Genomic DNA, 20,843 nt, shown 5'->3' on the forward strand with positions numbered 1-20,843 from the left:
GAGCCCATCCCACTACAACAGAATTCCAGCCTCTAATGCTGCCCATTCCCAAAACATAAGAGCAAAGCTTATTTTAAAATCCTGATATAAGAGGTGCTATTTTAAGCTTGCTACCCCTTAAAACTTGAAAGTTAAGTTAAATTAGGCATTGGAATAAGTTGCCCAGAGAGGTAGTGGAGCCACCACCCCTGGAGGAGTTTAAGAGGCTCTGGATCTGGTGCTGGGAGATCTGATTTAGTGGTTTAAGGGTTACAGTGGCAGTGCAGTTGGACTTGATCTTAAAGGTCTCTTCCAACCTTGATGATTCTATGATTCTATTCTGTGAAAGATAAATCGTGCCATCTGATAATATTGTTACAATTGCATCTGGTAATACTGTTCCAGTAATACAGTTTTCTGGGGAAACAGCGCCTGGCAGAAGAGCGCATTTATTGAAAGGCGGGTTGTGTTTTTACGTTATTTACTTCCTTTATGATGGTTGCACAACAAGGTCAAAGTGCAGCCGCCTCCTGTAAGCGATCATGTCCACCTGCAGCCGGCGCCGGCCGGGCCGGGCCCGGGCCCGGGCCCGGGGGCTGCGCTCCCCGCCGAGCGCCGCTGCGGAGCGCGGCTCTCCCCCAAGGGTTAAGCGGCGGCGGGGGTGTAACGCGGGCTGACACACGGGCGGGGATCGCCCCGCCGTGCCGGCTCGCAGCTGCGACTGGACCGTTCAAAATTGCCGTCTCCCTCTCTTTTCCCCCCCGCCTCCCCTCTCTCTCGTCTTCCTTTTCCCTTCCCGGCGCTGGGCTCGCAGCCGGGCGCGCTTTCCCGGAGCTGGCCCCGGCCGTGCTGAGTCAGACCGCGCCCCGCGCCCGCCCCCGCGGCCCGGCCGCACCGAGGGGCTGCAGCCCCCGGCTCGCCCCGCCGGCGGCGGCGGGAGGGAGGCAGGCGCGGGGGCTCCTCCTCGCCCGCTGCCCCCGCCCGGGTCTGGGCGTGTGCCCCGCCCGCCCCGCCGGTGGATCAGTTACACGCAGCTGGCACAGGTGCGGGGCGCCCTTCAGACTCGCGCCGGCGGGGGAGACCCGGACGCAGAGAGCAGCAGGGAAAACATGCAGCCATTTTGGGCCGAGGCAGACAAAGAGCCGCTGGCGGCCGCGGCCGCCCCCGCCGCCCCGCGCGGCTCCCGAATCCCCCGCACCCGCGGCGCGGCCGCACCGCAGGGCCGCGGCCCCCGCCCGCCCGCGGCCGCAGGAGAGCCGCCGCCGCCGCCCGACTCCTAACTAAGCGTTCGCAGCCATTTGCACGGCCTTTTATAGCGCGGGCGCCGGCCAATCAGCGGCGGGCGGAATCCCTGCCCGGCCGCTGATGTGCGGGCCGGGCGCTCGCGCGTGCGCTGTTGAGCGGGGGGGCCGAGTGTGAGCGGGGCGGGGGGAGGAGGGAGCCGTGAGAGGGGAGGGGGGGGAGGAGGGAGCCGCTCACAGGAACCCTCCGAAAAAAAGATGGCGGCGGGCTCGGATCTGCTGGATGAGGTTTTCCTGAACACGGAGGTGGATGAGAAGGTGGTGAGCGACCTGGTGGGCTCCCTGGAGTCCCAGCTGGCGGCCTCCGGCCACCACCACCAGCACCACAAGGCGCAGGAGCCCCTGAGGGCCGCTGGGGGGCTGCTGGGGAACCATGTTGTGAGCAGCAGCAGTAGCAGCAGCAGCCCTAGCCCCAGCCCTGGAGGAGTAGTAGTAGGAGGCAATGCTAATGCCCAAACAGAGAGCAGCAGCGGCAGCAAGATGGGACTGAGTGCCCCAGAGATCACAAAAGCAGGTAACGTGGGCAGGGGTGGGGGGCTCTGAGGGAGAGGGGCCCTCCCCTCCCCCCACTCCCCAGCTCCCGCTGCCTCCTTCCCTCACTGCTTTCCCCCCTTTTCCCTCTCTCCTCCTTCTCGTTGTGGCAGGAGCGGGAGTGCAAAGGGTGGTATCGATCATACGGGGGAGAGCCTCCCCTCATCATGCCCCCTCGGTGTGTATCCGCGCCTCTGCTCCCTCCCCTTTATTTTCCCTCCTCGCCCGTGCTTACTCGAGGGTGTTGGATCATGTGTGGGGGCAGCCGCCCCGCAGAAGGAGCCGGCAGTGCCCGTCCGTGACTCTGCCGGTCCCCTCTGCTTTTCCTGCCCTTGTTGCTGGAGTGTAAAAGGGCTCTGTTAATCTCGGGGACTGAAGGAGACAGAGCCCACCCCCTTGGTCATGGCTGTGCCTCCCATGCCGTCTGTGATTGCTCCCCTTCCCTTTCCAGGGGTGGAGGTTATGGGGGGGATTCCCTCTTGATAATGCCGCCTTAGCTGTCTGTGTAAATGCTCCTTCCCCTCCCCCTTCGCTGTTGCTGAAGTGGAAGGGGGTGTTATTAATCATGACACCTATTTCCTGTAGAGGAGGAAGCGAGGGGGGATTTCAAGGGGAGGAAGTCCCTCAAAATGCTTCCCCCCCATATCTGCCTGCCTTGATATTCCCTCCGCACCCCCTCCCTTGTTCCAGGGGCTTGGAGGGGGCATGGGGACCTCCCATTCCTCCTCTGCCCTCAAGGGGGGGTAGTCACAACGCCGGGTCCCGGCAAGGGGGGGAATTCAGGCCACAACACCCCACCTTGCACAGCGCCTTCTCCCACCCGCCCACCCCCGGAGCTGCCTGGGAATATTCCCCCCTTCGTCTTGTGAGCCTTGTAGGGGGGCAGTGTGAAGGCTGGGACTGAGGGCTCACTACGTGGGAATGGAGGGAGGCTGTTTTTCAGGGGGATTGAAAGAAATGTCTCCCCAGAATCTCTCTGCAGTTCCTCCCCTCCCCCCCTTTTTATTTTTGATTTTGTCTTGCTGAAGTGTAAGAAGATACTACAGACCGTCTGTTATGATTGATGAAGCTCTTCTAGGAGGATCTCCTTGACCCTTATAATGTGCATCTCAGTGTCTGCCTGTCACTATTCTTTTCCCGTTTCTGTCTCCTTAGGGCCAGGACCTGGACTGTGTGTGATTGTACTTGTGCTAACACCAGGCCTTATCAAGGGGCATGAGGATTATTCAGGACAAGAAGCTACATCATCTTGTCCCTTCTGAAAACCAGCTTTGCTTTTTATTTATTTATTTTTAAACTATCTCGGGCTGTGGGAACTTCAGATCTGTCGGAACAAATTCTGTAATAAGGAAGAGGGGTCTTCTAGAAACCTGCTTCAGGCCTTGCAGTACTTCTTATCTTGCCAGGCCGATATTTTTCTTTCCTTTCACTTTTCATATTTTGAAAAGGCTGTTGTTGAACCTCCTGATCTGACTGACTTACTTTGTAGGAGATGACAGGATTAGAGAGTAATGTGTGCTGGATATAGGGAATATGTCTTAATACTGTGTCTTCCATGGCCATTTTCCCCCCCTTGCAGTTGCAGTCCTGTTTCTAAATGGGATGTCAGGCTCCAGAATGGGGAGGAGGTCTTAGATGATCTTCTTACTTCCCTTGGTTCATATTAAATCTTTTTTCCCTGTTTTGTACTGTAGTGTCAAAAGCAGGGGTGTTACAATTAATACTGGATCTGCCAGTTTTGGTGGGATATTGGAGGCTTTAAGATAACGTATTCAAAGCCATGTTCAGTTTGTACTCTGTCCTGTTTTCCTGGCTCCAGGCAGGCAGCTTGGGAGATGGAGAAGACCTGGTGATAAGGGAGAACATTCTGTCTTTGCTGGACTTCTTTTCTTGCTCATTCGCTCTGTTTAACCTCGTTGTTGTTTTGCAGGGGCAGGAGGAGTGCAGGGGGGTGTTATTAATCATAACACCAGGTCCCAGACTTCAGCTCTGGATGGAGCCACCACAACGAGCACCAGCACCACCACTGCAGCAGCAGGAGGTTCGGAAGTCACTGCTGCTCCAGGGACCCTCAGTCAGGGCAAATCGGTGGTTATCAGCACCATGGCAACTGCCTTGTCCACCAGGAATGGCAAGATTGGGACCACGACGGTGCAGACTTTGAATGGGAGTAACGTGGTGATGAACTCTCACCACACAGGAAGTGCTGCTTTCTCTGGGACTCCTGTGACTGCCAACCCCGCTCCTGCACCTGCTGTTGCCCCTCTCGTTAACAATGGACCCGGATCCGTGGGGAAAGGAAACGCTGTTAATGCTGTTTTACCCTCAGCTTCTAACACTGTCATCCAGACTTCTTTCCTTAATACTGCTGTGTCCTCTGCATCCTCCTCCTCACCCACAGTGATCTCCTCGCAGCCACCGCCGAGCGTCGGCACCGGGGCGCCCACGGTAACGCTGGTGAGGCCCCCCATCCACACAGCAGGACCCACGGTGGCTGCAGCTGGTGCAGCCACTCAGAACGGGAGCAATACTGTGATCAATTCAACCATCAGTGTGGGGAGTTTTCCTGCTGTTGCCACAGCCACTGTGGGATCTGGAGTTTCCCTTCAGACGTCACTTGTGAACAGCCAGTCTGGTTCCAGTGTGCCAGCAGCTCCTGCCACACAGGTCATCAAATCTGAGTCTCCTAAAACTATAGTCCAGGCAGTATCCCAACAGCAGACGCTGGCTACTGCTGGCCAGCCCAGTACTACAGGGGGTAACATGATTATTGGGCAAACTATGCAAGCTGGGCTCTCCAATGTTGCTCCCAATCCTGGTGGGATACCTCCTGCAGCTCCTGGCACCCCCACAGGAATGGCTAAAGGCACTGCCAATACAGTGGCACAAAGTCTGCCAAGGACTCCAACACCAACTACGAGTGGAATCAGAGCAACTTTGACTCCTACAGTTTTAGCACCTCGTTTGCCTCAGCCACCTCAGAATCCAACTAACATTCAGAATTTTCAGTTACCACCAGGTAAGTCAGAGGATTGAGGGGTTTTATTTTGGAAGTGTGTATCTTGCAGGGAGGAAGGAATCCAAGTAAGATTCTGTGCCATTTAATTGTGAATTGTGAAAAAGCATGACATGTAACAATGAGAATGGTCTGGTGTTGAGTAGTAGTAGCATAGTAGCATTCCACTACTTAGTGTCTGATTTTGGGTGACCAGAAAGTCTTTTCAGCAGTAATTGAAAATAATTCTGCCTGGTATCTTTGTTCCAATGTGAGTGTAGATGAAGCTGCAAACTGCCAAAGTGTGACAATGGAACATTATCTAATGAAATATTATTATTTCATTAGCACAACAGACATTTTGAATTTTCAGGTGGTTTTGTCAGTTTGTAACCTTTATGTGCTGCTTTGTTCCCTCCTGTCCCTGCATGCCCCCACTAACACAGAGCTCTCATGAACAGAGAAGCAGCTGATACAACACATGAAAACTACCTACTTTGGCTTTAAATACCTTCAAAGTCTGACTTAAAAACTCACAGATTTGAAGCTTATGATCATCTTTTTAGTCACTGGCATTCTGATACAAAAGGCAGACTTCCTATGTCCTTACCTCACCCTGTTGTGTCTAGGGCTGCAGCTTTTGTAGTAGCTAGTCTCATGCTTAGTGCTGAGCATCTCTGGACAAGGAATCTAGTCCTGAACTCAGTGGATGTGTGAAAAGCAGGATGAGAAGCGTTTATTTGCTCAGAATTGTTCTGTCCCTCCTTAAATATCCCAGATCTGGAGATTTAATGTCATATATTTGCTAATATTTTGAGTCAGGCTTGTTGCTTGTATCCACTTTGATTTCTAACTGCAAATACTTGTGAACCTACACATTGCTTCCTGTCCTCATAATAATACATACTAGGGCTGTATTCTTAGTGCTCACTGTTTTCAGGGCAGTATGCAAAGAACAGCTAATTGAATTTTGCTACTAACACTGAATGAAATTGGTGGTGGTTTTAGTAGGTGGTCATAGTAAAATACAAGTGGTCTTAGTAAAATACATCTCTAGGAACTCCTGACCAACCTCAGAGCAATGCACCTGTCACATAAAGTAGATCAGGAATTATGTGCTGTGATACTAAACACTGTGTTTTTGTGTAATGTGCTGTCTGTGGTATGTGATGCCATGTAGTTTGATGAAGTCTGTCATACATTCTGTGTATCCAAGTACTAACTGGTATAAATATTCCTCTTTTTTTTTTTCCTGTAAAAGATTATTCCATATATGAGTAATTTGAATGACATGTTGCTAATTTAAAGAATAGCAGTAAAATTCAGATCTTGAAATTGTGGTGCTTAATTTGAAGCCTGTAAATTGATAGGTTGGAAAAGCTTTGTTTTATTTATTGCCATATTGTATCAAAGGATTGATCCAGTTTAGTCTAGTGCCATTTATACCTACATTTTTTGTTAATGCTGCATTATAAACCTGATTATGAGGTAAGATACTACTGTGGAGTCCAGTGGGACCTTTTTTCAGGTGGCTGATGTTTTCAGACTGCCACAGCATCCTGAAATGTGTTACTCTTAGAAGCAGCATTCCCAGTCCTTAAGCAAAATTGGACCATAAATTGTTCCTTTGGAGTTCTTGATAGATCAAAGTACAACAATACAGGTTCTAAGAACTTGTATTTTATGAAGCTTTTTTTTTCTGTCCCACACTTAAAGAAATATTTATGACATCAAAAGAATAAGCATGACTTAAAATAAGCAGGTATATGTGACTGGATATGTAGAGATTGGAAACTGAGTTCTTGTATGATAAGACAGGCTTAGTATTGAAAAATATATTTTTTTAGTGGAACTGATTATTTTTCTTTTACATTGCTTAAGTTTGTTTTTTATACTTTGCAAAAGTAACCAGCTTTAAAAATGCTTTGCATAAACTGTGTCTTTCAAAACACTTAAGATGCTGGGCTCTTCCAAACATCTCTCAGGCACAGGGGGCCAAGCACCTCTGCAAATCTGGCCATGTGAAGCTGCTGTGATCTTCAGCAGAGTGCAGGTACACTCATAGTGAAAGGAGAATAGGTGGCTGTGCTGTTGAGATTGTATTTTAAATGACAGCATCTAGGCCAGGTTTTTGGAGGCAGTTTGGTAGTGTTAAGCTGCAGCTGTGGTGCCTGTGTGCTGTGCACCTACTGCATGCATCAAATTTGCATTGACAAGTTTGTTTCTAAAAGTTAATAGTGTGTGCTAGTAAGAGTTTCTATTGCAGTGCTTGAAACAGTTTGAAATCATACACTGCACACACAACATTTTACACCAAGAATTACAAACACTTAGAAAATTCTGATGGAAGGTTTGACCATGACAGCACACATTTTACTGTTATTTTCTTATCCAGAATTACTGTTTCTAGCTCTCCAAAATACAGTTACAGTGTCACATGTATGGAAAGCACAATGTAAAATGTCAGCAGGAGTTACAAGCTATGACTTGAAAATCAGAAACCTTACAAGGTTTCAAATGTTTTCTTTGAAAGACCGTGAGGAAAATAAACTCCATCAATGGTCTTTAAAATATATTACTATTAGAGTAATGCTTTGTATTGCATCAAGGCAATTGTGCAGCAAACCTTGACTGACCAACTTGGAGATGTTTGAAGAGCCAGTGGGCCATAATTGTTGTGACCTTACTGGCTTTTGGTGTATTTCTTCTGCAAGGAACTGAGCTATTGTATCTGTGTATTAATGATGGTTTTCCACCTTGGCATCTTTGAGGAGGAGGATTGTTGTCCTTAGTCTTTTCTTCAGGAGCCTGTGTTTGGGACTTAGTGCTCCAGTTGGACAGATTTGGGTAATGATGGTCCCAAAATGACCTTATTCACACCCTCTTAGAAAAGAGATTGAAATAATTTTGTAAGGGGTAGGAACAAAAGTTTACACAATACAGCCTTAAGGATGCAACACTGCTGAAACTGACTGGAAATAAATTGAATGAAGCTTGTTGTTTCTGAGTACTTCAGTAATGAGAAATGTGTTATGTACAACAATATGGTAGGAGGTAGAAAATCAGTGAGTTCGTTAAAGTGGTAAGTCAATGTTCCACTATTAGACGTGCTTAGAAAAGTCTGCAGAAAAGTATAACTGGGATTATTCACTAAAATTTATCTTTGCATTGTAAGAGTGTGTAAAGTGTTTAGAGGTCATTGCTGACACAGGGTAGAATCACCTTGTAAATTGGCAAAACTTGGGTACTTTAAAATAATTTTTGAAAACCCCATCTTGTCCAGCAGTGCTGTAGTACAAGCCCAGCATGTGTGAGTTTATGCTTACCTAGCAGTACTGTCAGCTTGGGGTTCAAAGATTTGATTTCTCTTCTTGCAAACTTGTGTTGCTACTGTCTTCTCCTTTATCTTTATGTACAAGCATCTCATAATAAGTTTTTAAGGTGTCTGCTTAGAGAAAGGAGTAGATTGGTGAGTGCTGAATGGATGCAGTGAGAATGGCATAGAGCAAGTAGGACTGGACAGTTTTCTCTACTAGCTTAGGTGAAATTGAAATCTAGAAACTTTCACTTCCCTCTGTCCCTCTCTTTTCTTTTACCTTCTGAATGACTGTTAGTAGTTATGAAAATTTGGTGGCTTGATCATAAAGACTAGCATTTTCCTAATTAAATATGGTTTGGTGACATGTAGTCCTGTTTGAAGATAGCAGATAGGATGGGATGTCATCATGGTTTTGTTTTTTTTTTTTTTTTACTTCTACTGTCATGACCAGTTTTCCCACTAGCAGTAGTGCAGTTCTGCAGCTGTTGTAGAAGACAATTGTTTTGCCTTGTATCTAAAAATAAAACTTCTTTATTACTTTCTCCAAACTCAGTTGGATCTGCCAGTAGCTGATGATAGGGGATGAGACTACAGATTTCTTTGTTGCTTTCTTTCTGAAGGGCATCTCATGTGCCTTTTCTGTGGTGAGGGCAGGATAGGCCTTTTATAGACTGAGAAACTGCTGTTAAAGGGCCCCTTTAAAGTGGGATGTTCCAGAGTTCTGAACTCTAGCAGTGGTTAAAACCTACCATTGATGCTTTCCAGAAGCAAAGGATACCTAGAGCATCAGCTCTGCATCTGCACACCCTGGGAGATGGTCAACATGAATATGCACACTCAAGGGTTTCTTCGTGGCCTTAGAGGCTCAAAACTTCGTTTGGTGTTAAATTGGAGCTTTTTTGTAGAAGCAGATTGGTTTTTAGCTTGTGTTCACTATCCAAGAAGGATTCTAACTCAGGCCATGGTTATGGTGGCTTTTGGATGGGAAAACTGCCTGAACACATAATTTAAAGCATGAGTTTGGGTCCTTCTGACTTGAGCAGTTGTACTTTCGAGAGCTGGAGTAACTGAAAAATAACTTCTACAGGAGTAATTCCATTTCCTTCAGTTTGGAGTTGGGATAGTAGGTGGTTGGGCAAAGGAGAGTGTGTAAAAATGGAGAAGGGTGGCAACTGAGAGGAATCAAAGCAAGCAATTTATGCTACTTTTTCATACTGAGTGCCTCATTCTTTGGGTTGCTTTGTACCTGAAACGTGTACCTGAGAAGTCCCTGAAGGAACTAGGATGTAGATAGATGAGGAAATCATCAGAACCCCATAATACAAGGAACACAGAAAGGAACAGGGGAAATACTATGAAGTAGTGGAATGTGGTTGTTTCTATTTCTCACTGACTAGTAAGCGAGTTCAAACATATCCTCATTATAGTTTCCCTGTATGTTGCATGTGCTGCCAATATTATGCCTGTTAAGTGTGTTGGCATGGCTCGATTTTGTTAAAAATAATGTCTGCAATGCACCGTGACAATGGGGGTTTCTTAGAGTACTTCCAGTATGTTTTACTTTCAAAGCATTTTACAAAATGCTTTTATCCTTGCAACCTGCCTGTGTGATTAGTAAGTGAAGTAGTATAAACTCTGCTTTAGAGCTGGGGGAAAGAGCAAGTTAGAGAAGTTCTGACTTGCCCAAAGGCCATGCAGGAATCGATATTTTGCCAGGATTAGAGCTTGGGAGTCCTGTACTTGGCATGTAAAGCAGTGTCTGTCTTTCTGGAAGATGACCATGGATCTCTTCGGCAGAACTCTTCGGGGTTCAGGGTGGATTTTATGTTCAAATCATGCATCAGCAAAAGGAACATTCTGCTTTATTTGGAATCTGCTACATCAGATTGCCATATGTCACCAGACTGAAAGTTGTGTTTGTTCGCATTGCACCTTCCCTCACTGAGGACTCCTGCATGTTTGGCTTTGTACCCCAAAGAGCCTGAGCCTCAGAGAGCTGTGCAGTGGGGTTTTCTAGTTCTGTTAAAAAGAATGTCTTGATGTTGTGCACATCTGATAAGACTGTGTCGTTAAGTGATGGGATCTAATGGGACTATAATTGTGATTCTGTTAAGCTATGAAAGCTATTAACTCTGATTACATATTGTTCAGTTCTGTTATGAAAAATACTGTTCCCAACAGCCTTTGGAAGTGTATGTATGGATATGTCTGTATGATCTTCAAATTGTGATCTTCTGGGGTTTTTGGGTATCACTAACCTTGTGATAAAGGTTATTGGTCAATAACCAGAATTGATTTATTTCTTTTGAAATTACAAGAAATTACATGTTTTCCATCTCTGGAAATTTAAGCAGGTTGCTTGTGAAACCTTCTTGGTTTGAGGACCACAAATTTGAATGTTGCCCAGGACTTGAATCCCTTACTAACAGAGAATGCTGCAGCCCTGTTAGGAAAGTGATGTGAAAATGCATGAGTTTGGGCCACTGATAGGAGACCAATTATGTCACAAACTCTTCAAATGAAGCATTTTGTTGTATGAGAGCTCTTACTGTTGTCTGTCTTTCCTGTTTTGGGAAATGATATGTAAATATAATTCTAAAAAATTTATGAAGTTGTTCTAGAACACAGTTGAAAATACTATCTGGGTTCAAGGAAAGAGAAAGTGCTGGTGTGTGGAAAGGTTGCTTTGTGTAAAAACTGTGTGATCAATACTGAGTCTGCTCAGAAAGAACTGGACATAGAAGTCACTTAACACATTAAATATTTTTTGTTACTGTGTTCTTTTTTTTTTTTTTGGTCAGAAATATTCAAAATCATAATTTTTACCTTAAAATATCTACTCTTGTCAAGATTGTTGTTTGTATTGAAACTTTATGAATGTTTATAACTCCATTAATCTGTCTGAAACTTCTCCTTGATTTTGTTGCCATTGCTTCATGTAAGGCTTTTGCTAATTGGAAGACTGTTAGCAAGTTTAGCTTTGTTAGGCACATGATCTCTTGTGAAAGATTTGGAGAGGTAGTGGCATGAAGATAAGAATTTTGAAAATACAGTTTCTCATAACTGAGGAGAAACATGTATCTATCACAGTGATAGAGAGGAGTTTTAGTGCTGGTTAATGGACAGTTATTTCAGGTGTGTTATGAACCCCAAAGCTCTGTGTGAAGGAAGGCCAAACTAGGGAGACAGTGTTGCTCACAGGTGACAAAGGGCTTTTTCTTTGCACAGCCACAGGTCTGTTCCTGTGTGCAAATAATTGTATCAGCCCTCTTGTATCTGCTTCCTTGTAAGAGAAGCAAAATTGCTGATACAGCCTGGTCTGTGTACAGGTTGTAATTAAACAGGTGTAAAGATTATGTGAACATCCATATTTCAGATTAAATTAGGCTTTTTTTTTTTTTTCTTGACATAGACACATGAATAGAGCTTTTTGGTTGTTTTAAACCTTCTAGGACAGTTTTACCTCAGCTTACTCTGGAAATTTTTACACCAGTTCTAATCTGTGGGAATTTCTTCCCAGAAAAGCTGGTTGTCTTCTGGAGGTGTAGGTGTCTCAACTGAGAGCCAGTGTTTTACCACAAACCCTCCTCTCTTGGAGTAATTCTCTTCAGGTGTCTCTAGCATAAAATTTAATGTAAAAGATAATAATAGTCCTTGAGGTCTTATTTGTGCCTTTAAGGGTTTTTTAAAATATAGAATATTTTTTGTGAGAACAAAATGTTGATTATTGTCACTGGATAATGGTATAGATCTATCAGTAATCAAGAAAGAGGTGAGAATTCTAAGGAGTTGATACCCCTGCAATGAGATCTGTTCAGCACCTCAGTAAAGCTTTCTTAAGGTATTGTACAAATGTATCTGATCTTTGGGTCTGTAACTGTTGTCAGACTCAAAATAACATTTTAAAACTATGGGTTTCTGTACTTAGATTACCAGTAGTCAGAAAGTTGCACTTTGAACATCAAAGGCTGATGCTCAGCAAAATGTGTAAATGTGTTATAAAGTAGGTTAAATAGGGATGGTGCTTTTACTTGGTATTTGTACAGAATTTAGTGCAAGGTCCAGTTTGGATACCAAGCTCTTTTTGTGGGATTTGAAAAAGTATATTGATGAAAATTAAGTAACTTTTTGCCATGGTAGATCTCTGTTTATAAATTTGACTTGTAACTTATAAATGCTATGTATCTTAATTTTGATGCTTTTTCCCTTAAAATGCCTTACCAAAATGTATTTTTCAGTAACCCAGTACCTAGACAATGAATAACATAAAACTCACAGCAGTGTGTAATATTATTTTACATGACTGACATGACTGTCCTAAGATTTGTATTGAATTGAGTAAGCCTCTCTTGTAAAAATGGTCTAACTTATAATCATAACTTGATTAATAGATGCTTCTGAGAGTAGCTGAACTGTTAAAAGTTATCACCATGCTTTTGTGCAGAATAAAGCACGTGCTGGATAGACTGTGCTGACAACGAGTGCAGTTGAAAAATGTGTGCTCCAGATATCAGAGTATAAACAAAAGCCAGGCAATGAGGTGTGGTGCTGTGCTCGAGTCTTTCTGAGAGGGTTTGGGGGGCAGCAGGGCTGTACTAAGTTGTCTGCACACCTTCCTTCAGTTTATTAATCAAACATTTCTTTCAGGGAGGGCTCAGTTTAGAGCCTCTCTCCCAGTGTAATAACATCAGGTGCTTTGAGCCTGAGTCGCGGTGTGGCGAGTGGGACCAGTTGTGCTCTCATGAGTCACAAGTGCCAGCTCCAAGGAGTAGCACTGAGGAATTGCAGCACCTGTGGCAAAAGAGTCGATGGAGGGGACCAGAAGAGTGTTTGTGGGAGAAGAGATCTGGAGTTGGGAGGCTGACAGTGACTGAGCTGTGTGGAAGTTAAAAGACAAGCATGAGGAGTTATTAGTTTTTACCAGACATACGTGCAGTGGTGTTTGCAGTGGTATTAAGGGTGGATTGGAAGAATATACAACTGTTCATTCGTTGAGATTCAACCTCTTAGTTCCTTTCTTTCTTCCTTTTTTGTCAGTGTATCATTTGATTTTCTTTCCTTCCCTGTCCTCCATGGGGGAGGGGGAGAAAAGGCACTAATTATTTATAAGTGTTAGTCATACCCAGTCATTAAGCTTAGTCATTACTCAGGACTGTGCATTTGATGGTTAGTAAAAATCAAAACGAAACCTGATTTTGTTGAAAAGCATTCTGAATTCAAGCTTACAGGTGTGAAAATAATTCTCCTTCTGTGTTCAGACTAACTGCAAAAGCAGAGCTACTTAATAAATGTTGCTATCAGCCAAATGGCATGTAATATCATGTCCCAGTTGATGGTTTGTATTGAACTTGCAGGCGTAGTGTTTGGCATATTCTCAAAGCAGAATAATTCTGTATGGGCAGTGAGAGAGGCATGAATTCACAGAGGAGGATGTGGAGGGAATGTTTGTGCTGAGGCTGCCCTGGGGAGCTGTCAGTCAGTGGAATTGTCCAGCTCTGGGTCTCCACAGCTTCAGCTGGAAAGGTGGCATCAGCTAAAATTACAGGGTGTATACCTTGAGTAGGCCATTCACAGTGGGGACAAATTAAAAGAAATTTGTTCTTCATGGCTTCTCACAGACTTAGTTGTTTTAGGCTGTTGCATTCAGAAGGAAGAAAGCATTGATTTAAAGCATTACTCCTCATTAAGTATTTCTGTGCAGACTCTGGTAATAAATGCAAAGTAACTCGGCCTTCCCATTTCTTCAGGTGCTTGAACAGCACTAATGTTGACACACCTTGGTACAAACAAACTGTCACAAATAAAGACAGGTTGAGTTTTAAAACCTCCTATTTAAAATAACAGATGTAAAGAATTAGTGACACTTTATTTTGTGTCTTCCTTTCTCAAACCCGAATCTGATTTTCGTATAATTGCTTTGTTGTTTGATCTAAGTACATTGAAATTAATGGCAGAGCTGCATCTGAATTGCTTGGAGATCAATAATTAAAGCAATTGGTTTAGCTCTTGATAGTGTTTTTCTTAGCTATTTCGACATCAGACAGATTTGTGTGATGATTGGGTTGCAATTTGACAGAGCACTCTGGTGTTCTAGCTTTGTATCCTTGACTAGAAAGGAATGTTAACACACTTTCAAGGAATTTAGCTTTCCAGAGAAGTCAAAATAGTTGCAAATCACATTGTTGTTGAAGCATTTGTCAATTGTTGCTGTATAAAATGATGTATTTCCCAGAACAATTCTTACACACCTCTTCTAATGAGCAGGTAAGATTTTTTACATATGGGATCACTCTAAATCTTTTTGGTATTCCAACATGACATTTTTCCTTTAACTGTATTCTTAAAAGGTTTGTGAATCAATACCTTACAAATGATTCTCTTCTTTACCTTTTAGACAGTACAGTTTTAGACAGTTCAGTTGTGTTGTTTGAAACAGAACTCTTGCATAGTAAGAGTAAGCAAAAGCTTTTAAAATTAAATCGAGTTTTTTGTCTATTGACTCTTCTGTTAGAAAAACAAGCAGTTTTTCATAATGTGAACTTTTGTACTTGATCTGTACAAAATGCTCTTTCTGTGCACTGCTGTGAGGATTCTTGAGGATATTTGCAAATGCATCTTTCACCTGTATTGACAACAATCATAAGTCAGCTGTTGAAGAAGTAATGTTTCTGAGACCATAATGGCTGGTTGGAATCCGTGTGTGCACACTGGATAGAGTAGTGGTAGCCAACAGTGGAGTGCTGCTGTTTTATGTTGTATCTTAACTTTTAGGCACTGTGTCTGGGTGGAATTCTTCTTTACTCCACAATTATATGAGTTGAAAAGGAAATGGAATTTGCTTTTGTAGTTCTTGTCTAAAACTCTGTGCCATGCCAGTCTTCAGTGCCTGTTGGGAGAAACTCCCAAGTATTTTGTATTAGAGGTCCTCTGAAGCAACACCTGACAGTCATGCCATATTTCTTTCATGGTAAGTTGCAGAACCCCTTCATTGCAACAGGTGCTGACCATTTAACAGGTCCCTTTCATTGGGCACAGGGTGTCCTGTGTGCTCAACACAGCTGTGTGCAGGACCTCAGCCTTGTGGCTTTGGGGGGTGCCCATTGCTCTGGAGCAAGGCGTGAGGGAATTGGCACAGGTTTGTGCCATGTGCTGGACAGCTCTGTCACTGCCTGGCAGTTTTATGGAGCCTGCAGACCTGCAGCTCAGCAGGGAACATGCCTACCACTGCCTTGTGCTTGTGCAGCTTGACCTCGTCGTGCCAGTGCAGGGCAGCCACTTCTGGAGCAGCTGCAGTCTCACTGGTCGTGGGGTCATTTTGAGCTGTTGGGTTTGCTGATACATCCTGATCCCTGCACTGTAGAGACTTCTCCTTAGGCACTGTGCTTATCCTTGTGGAGCTAAGGTATCTTTATAGAAATCAGAAAACAACCACATTTGTTGATGAAACTTGAAAACTCAGATTCCTGATGAGGTCAAAGGCTTTGGCAAGAAGATTCAAGTAGAATTTTTTCTGGACTTATGCAGCACAAGTCTCCTGAGGTTCCAAGTACCTAAACTGAAGTATATCTAATATATACTTAACAGTGGTGCACATTTCTCCTCAAGTAAAAGTAGTCTTTCTGCACTTCTGTTACCATTTACAGTTCTGCTCTATCCGACTTGATTTGTAATCCCTGTTTTTCATGAGTTGGTGTATAGATGGTCCTTCATGAGCTGCTACTCATCTGGTTTATTACAGAGGCTGCTCTTTAATGTGTGTCAATAATTCTAAATCTGCTAGAAACTGTCTTAGTGTTAGGGAAGATTTCCTTAATGACCCAGATTTTCATGGAGCTGCAGTAGACTAGTAGACTTCAATAGGTTCTTTCTGTTTTCCTTGGGCTTTCATTCCTGCAGAGTGGGAGTTTTTCCAGGTGGATCAGTTACTGGAAGAGGAGGAATGGTGGATTGTTGGACAGCATTGATGTCAATACCAGGTTATCTTTCCCTTTTCTGCAGTAAAGGATCCTGTCACATATACCACTTACTCTAAAAGCTCTTCCTGTAGCTTGTATTGGCAGCTGTCTTTTTCTCCAGCTTTCAGTCTGGTATTCCAGCATTTTTGTACTGGAAAATTCTCAAGAACATTGTCCTTTTATAAGGGTTTTGTCATTCTGGGTCCCTGTGTAACCTGATCCAATCAGTTTCAGAGCATGGACTCAGCCCCTTGGCTTTGGATGGTTTTTGTGGTATGTGTGATAACTTGCATAACCTTACACACACATTCACTTTCTCTTTTGCTGCAACAGAATCTCTTTTGACAATACTGAAAGGATTCTCTCCTAAAGCTTTCTCCTGCTAATATGGCACAGCCCACTTAGGATTACTGTCAGATTTTTCTGCCATGTCAAATGTTTGCAGCATCTTGCCACAAATGAGTGTGTGCTCAAGAGCTTAAGGCCCAAAGGGCTTTGACGTGAAGATAACCTCTTAGTGAGCTTCCCTGGCAAATCTAGTTAGGATTTGAAGAAGGTTTGTCAGATGTCAGTGCACTGTATGATCAATAACCTCCTTTTCTAGAGATGGTTGTAGGGACTTTGGTTTTCTGTACCAGAGGCATCAGTCCTCTGGTTATTCTTTCAGGCTTGGACATTCTTTCTGAACACCAGCATGTGTGTCTATTGATTCTTCTCTGCCTAACGGCTCTCCCTGACCCCATTTGGTTTTTTTTTTTGGGAAGTTTATAGTTATCTTTTTACTTTAAGAAGAGAATTTCCTCAGGAGACTAGGAAAGGATATTCTCTATGCACTTTCATGATCATACATCCATTAATTCTTTTGTTATGTCTCAGAAAAAACTTGTTAAAAGTCTAGATTCTTAGTAATGGTTCTGACTTGATCTGGATTGACTTGATCTGGTTTAACCATGAACTACATTGTGGGTAACAAGCAATATCTGTAAGCTTGAACTTTCTGTTCTTCTGTTGAGTGTGTGCATCAGAAAGAGAGATGATGTCACTTGGGATCAAGGTCCTGTGTAGGGTTTGTATTTCACAGGCAGGAGTTTGGTCCTTGTGCACTGTTAAGCCTTGTGAGAAGCATGGGCACACCTTGCTCTGTCTTCCCATTAGGTGCTTGCTTCCTGGAGAGGGAGTCCCTCAGTGTGTCCCCCATAGTATGGGTGGGGTCCCTGACACATGGAGGGGTGACACTGGGATATGGAGTGTTATCCTGTGGGGTGACACTGGGATGTGGAGCATTATCTTGGAGGTGACTCTGGGATATGGAGTGTTATCCTGGAGGTGACTCTGGGATGTGGAGCATTATCCTGGAGGTGACACTGGGCTATAGAGCATTATCCTGGAGGTGACACTGGGATGTGGAGTGTTATCCTGGAGGTGACACTGGGATATGGAGCATTATCCTGGAGGTGACACTGGGATATGGAGTATTATCCTGTGGGGTGACACTGGGATATGGAGCATTATCCTGGAGGTGACACTGGGCTATGGAGCATTCAATATCCTGGACATGACACTGTGTTTTGAAGCGTTCAATATCCTGGAGGTGCCACTGGGCTATAGAGCATTATCCTGGAGGTGACACTGGGACGTGCTGCTGTTGGAGTGGCCTCCTGCTGGGTGTGGCTGTCATGGGTGACACTGCTGGACTGTGCACTTCCTCAGAACACTGATCTGAAGGTGCTGCTGTGTCTGCAGGTGGTTTTATCTCCCTCACTGGAAAGTCCATCTCCTATAAATATTACTAATCAAGATCTACCAGTAAAAACTGGTAACAAATCAGGAAAGTGTTTTGTTTTCTGGACGTAGGGGTTCTCTAGTATGAAAGTAGAATGTGTGTGAAATTACACAGATAATCAGCATGGTCTGCAAAGGCTACAGAATATTTTATTAGTCTTCCTTATCATTCTGTTAATTTTTTTCTTTAGTCTTTGTTAAGCCAAGCCATGTTTCAAAGGAAGAGGGGAAGTATTAGAAAACAAAAGTCTGATTTGTGTTTTTCTGATATGTCCAATGGCCAGAACACTTCACTTTTTATTCCAGTGCATGATTTTACACGTTTTATTAATTGAAAAAACACTAACAAAGAAAAAAACCCCAAAGCACAACACTTTATAAATGGAAATGTCATTAGCAAATGGAATTACAAATAAGCAAGTGGCAAAGATGACCCTGCAGAATCATGCAGCTACATCACATAATGATGGCATTTTCCATCCTGAGCAGTCTTGTAAACAGGATGGATCTGGGAAGGTCTTCACTGCAAGAACGTGTGAGGTGACCATACTACTGGTCAGGAGCACAAATTTTCCTGGCATCAGAAACAGCCAACTAAGTTTGTTAATCCTTCATTTGGAGCCATGATGAATTGTTAAATTCAAACTCAAATATGAACCTCTTTCAGGATTCTCTTAAGCATCTAACTTCTAACAAAAATGGTAATTAATTTTAATTTTAATTAGTTTTTTAATGAGAGACTTGGAAAGAATTCTTGAATGTTTGCATCTTTAATAGTGAATATGATTTTAGAGTACACGTGATCAGACTTTCTAGGAAAAGGAAGGCAGAAAGATATTTAAAATGGCCAGGTTTCATTGTCACCTTTTTCTAATTGAACGTTTCCAGTGATGTTTATTAGCTGTTTGATCTCAAGCAGTAATTAATCCATTAATCCAGGAACAAAAACCTGTTGATAAAACAGAAAGATGTTTTCCATCTTTAAGTATGTTGCTGAATTTAATTGAAACAGTGAGATAAGTTATACAATTCTAGCTGTCTTCTAGTACCTGGTAGTTCATTCAGCATTTGAAGCCTTATGCATTGGAGTTTGAGGTTATGATACTTACCTGTGTTTAAATATTTAAAATGTAAGCTTTGGAAAGAAATTTCTTTTTCCCCACGTGTGGCTGTCAGCCCTTCCTCTTCTTCATTGTCACAAACTGTTGACTGAGATTCATGTGTGGATGGGGAGAGGGGGGTGTTACAGTCCCACAGTGATTTTGTTTAAAAATAGGAGAGAAATGGGACTTTTGTTTTTAATTCATGATTGAGTTATCTCCAATGACCCTTCTGAACTTCACTGAAAATCGGCTTACTGCCAGCTTGGGTATAGTTTTGGGTTAGTGAGTTCCTTTTTTAGCTAATTGGGTTGGAAAAGAGTTTGTAGTTGGATTATAGGGACAGAAGCTCAGAGAGCAGCTCCATCTCCCTTTTTGAAGAATTCCCATCAGGCTGGAGGGGTGTTTTGTGTTCAGTCAAAACTTCCTTGCCTGCACACTGTAGTACTGGAGAGTTTCTGCACTCAAATTTCAAGTTCATCACATTCTGAATTTTTACACCTTTTCCAAAGTCACCCAGCCACCAACAAGCTAACATTCCAAGCAGGTAAAATGTCTCATATCATCATACTGTGATTAAAGTTTTTGCAGGACTAGTCAGATGGTATTAACTGTCATTATGTTTGTATGTAGCCTTGTGTGTACAGGAATTTATCAGTGGTAGAGGCTGATTTAATGACGTGTTAGAAACTATATAAATTAAAAATAACTGTGTATCAAATTTGAGTGGGAATGAAAGAACTATTTAAATAACGACAGATATAAATGTGGCTTTGTATGAGCTACTTTTTTATTATGACTTCAGTACTTGAAAGAAGTACTTCAGACTTCCTGGAGTTAGAAATCTAACAGGGTAGTGCTTAGAGTCAGGGTTTGAATTACAAATGATTGTTTTGTCTGTCTGCTGCCAAAAATTGAACTTTCTTGATATGTTTTCTAAAGCTCACATTAATATGCTTTTCAACTGTCTGTTTGAGCAGTTGTGCTATGTTAATGTGTAGGCATGTTCTAATTTTGCATGTAGCTCAGGGAGAATATTTCATTGTTCAGATGTTGTGCTTGCACTTCAGGGGTATTGAACCTTCACTTTGTGGTTATTTCCCATCTTTTCTCTCTCCTCATTCATATTTTGGGGGAGCAAAGCAGTAAGTTGACCATACTGGTGTGTTACTGTGTGAAGACATGTTGCTGAACCCAAGGGGTGTGTCAAGCTGGAGAGAGGAACAGGTATCACAGGGCTCTGGGCCACTGCCTGATGCTGTAATGATCTCATCTGCAGGGGAACTGCTTTGGCTTGGTGCTTTCATATAACTTCAGTCACTTACACTGAGAAGAAAGTTTAAACACACCCCCCTCATCCAAAACTAGGCTTAGTATTTCTCACATTACTTCTCTAAGGAAAAAATATATAACTCATTGAAGAATTTGGATGGCACATTAACTTTAGGGTACCTTAGGAAATTCCCAAACTGGTGAATTTTAGGAAAAAGGGTTTGTTGTGGGGTTTCAGTGTAGTTCTGTGACATTTAAGGACTTCTGAAAGCTCGGGCATAGGTATTTGCATAGGGCCTTTTCAGTTGCTAGAAACTAAGTACTCAGCCTTAATATTTGATGTTGACTTGAAAATAGCTCTTCTAATCAGATTGCCACAGTATCGATGATTTCATTTATAATAATATTGAAGATTTCCACCAATTCAGCATTTAGCTGCTTCAGCTGATCGTTATGAGGGATGACACAAATGGGCAATGTGAGTTCATTTCCCAAGATCTTATGTTTGCCCATTGAAGAGGATGCCAGGTTCTTTTAGGGCAGGAGTGAGGTTGATGTAGTAGCAGGTCATTCTGTAGTCTTTAAAGCGTTCAGTTTCTCTGTCCTTTG

General features: G+C 43.3%; 1 protein-coding gene across 2 annotated transcripts in view; it reads left to right on the forward strand.

Annotated features, from left to right (window-relative positions):
• Positions 1–1,449: 1,449 nt before the first annotated feature.
• The window catches only part of TAF4 (TATA-box binding protein associated factor 4), a 36,923-nt gene continuing 17,529 nt past the window's right edge, over positions 1,450–20,843 (forward strand). For both annotated transcript variants that reach the window (XR_009488721.1, XM_059862534.1), the window contains exons 1-2: positions 1,450–1,794; positions 3,742–4,830. Coding sequence is in view for 1 of the 2 variants with exons in the window: in XM_059862534.1 (XP_059718517.1) it covers positions 1,479–1,794; positions 3,742–4,830 (1,405 nt within the window). In the remaining variant the exon portion in view is untranslated. The remainder of the gene's footprint in view (positions 1,795–3,741; positions 4,831–20,843) is intronic.

The sequence above is a fragment of the Haemorhous mexicanus genome, chromosome 18, assembly GCF_027477595.1.
Source record: "Haemorhous mexicanus isolate bHaeMex1 chromosome 18, bHaeMex1.pri, whole genome shotgun sequence".
NCBI lineage: Eukaryota > Metazoa > Chordata > Aves > Passeriformes > Fringillidae > Haemorhous > Haemorhous mexicanus.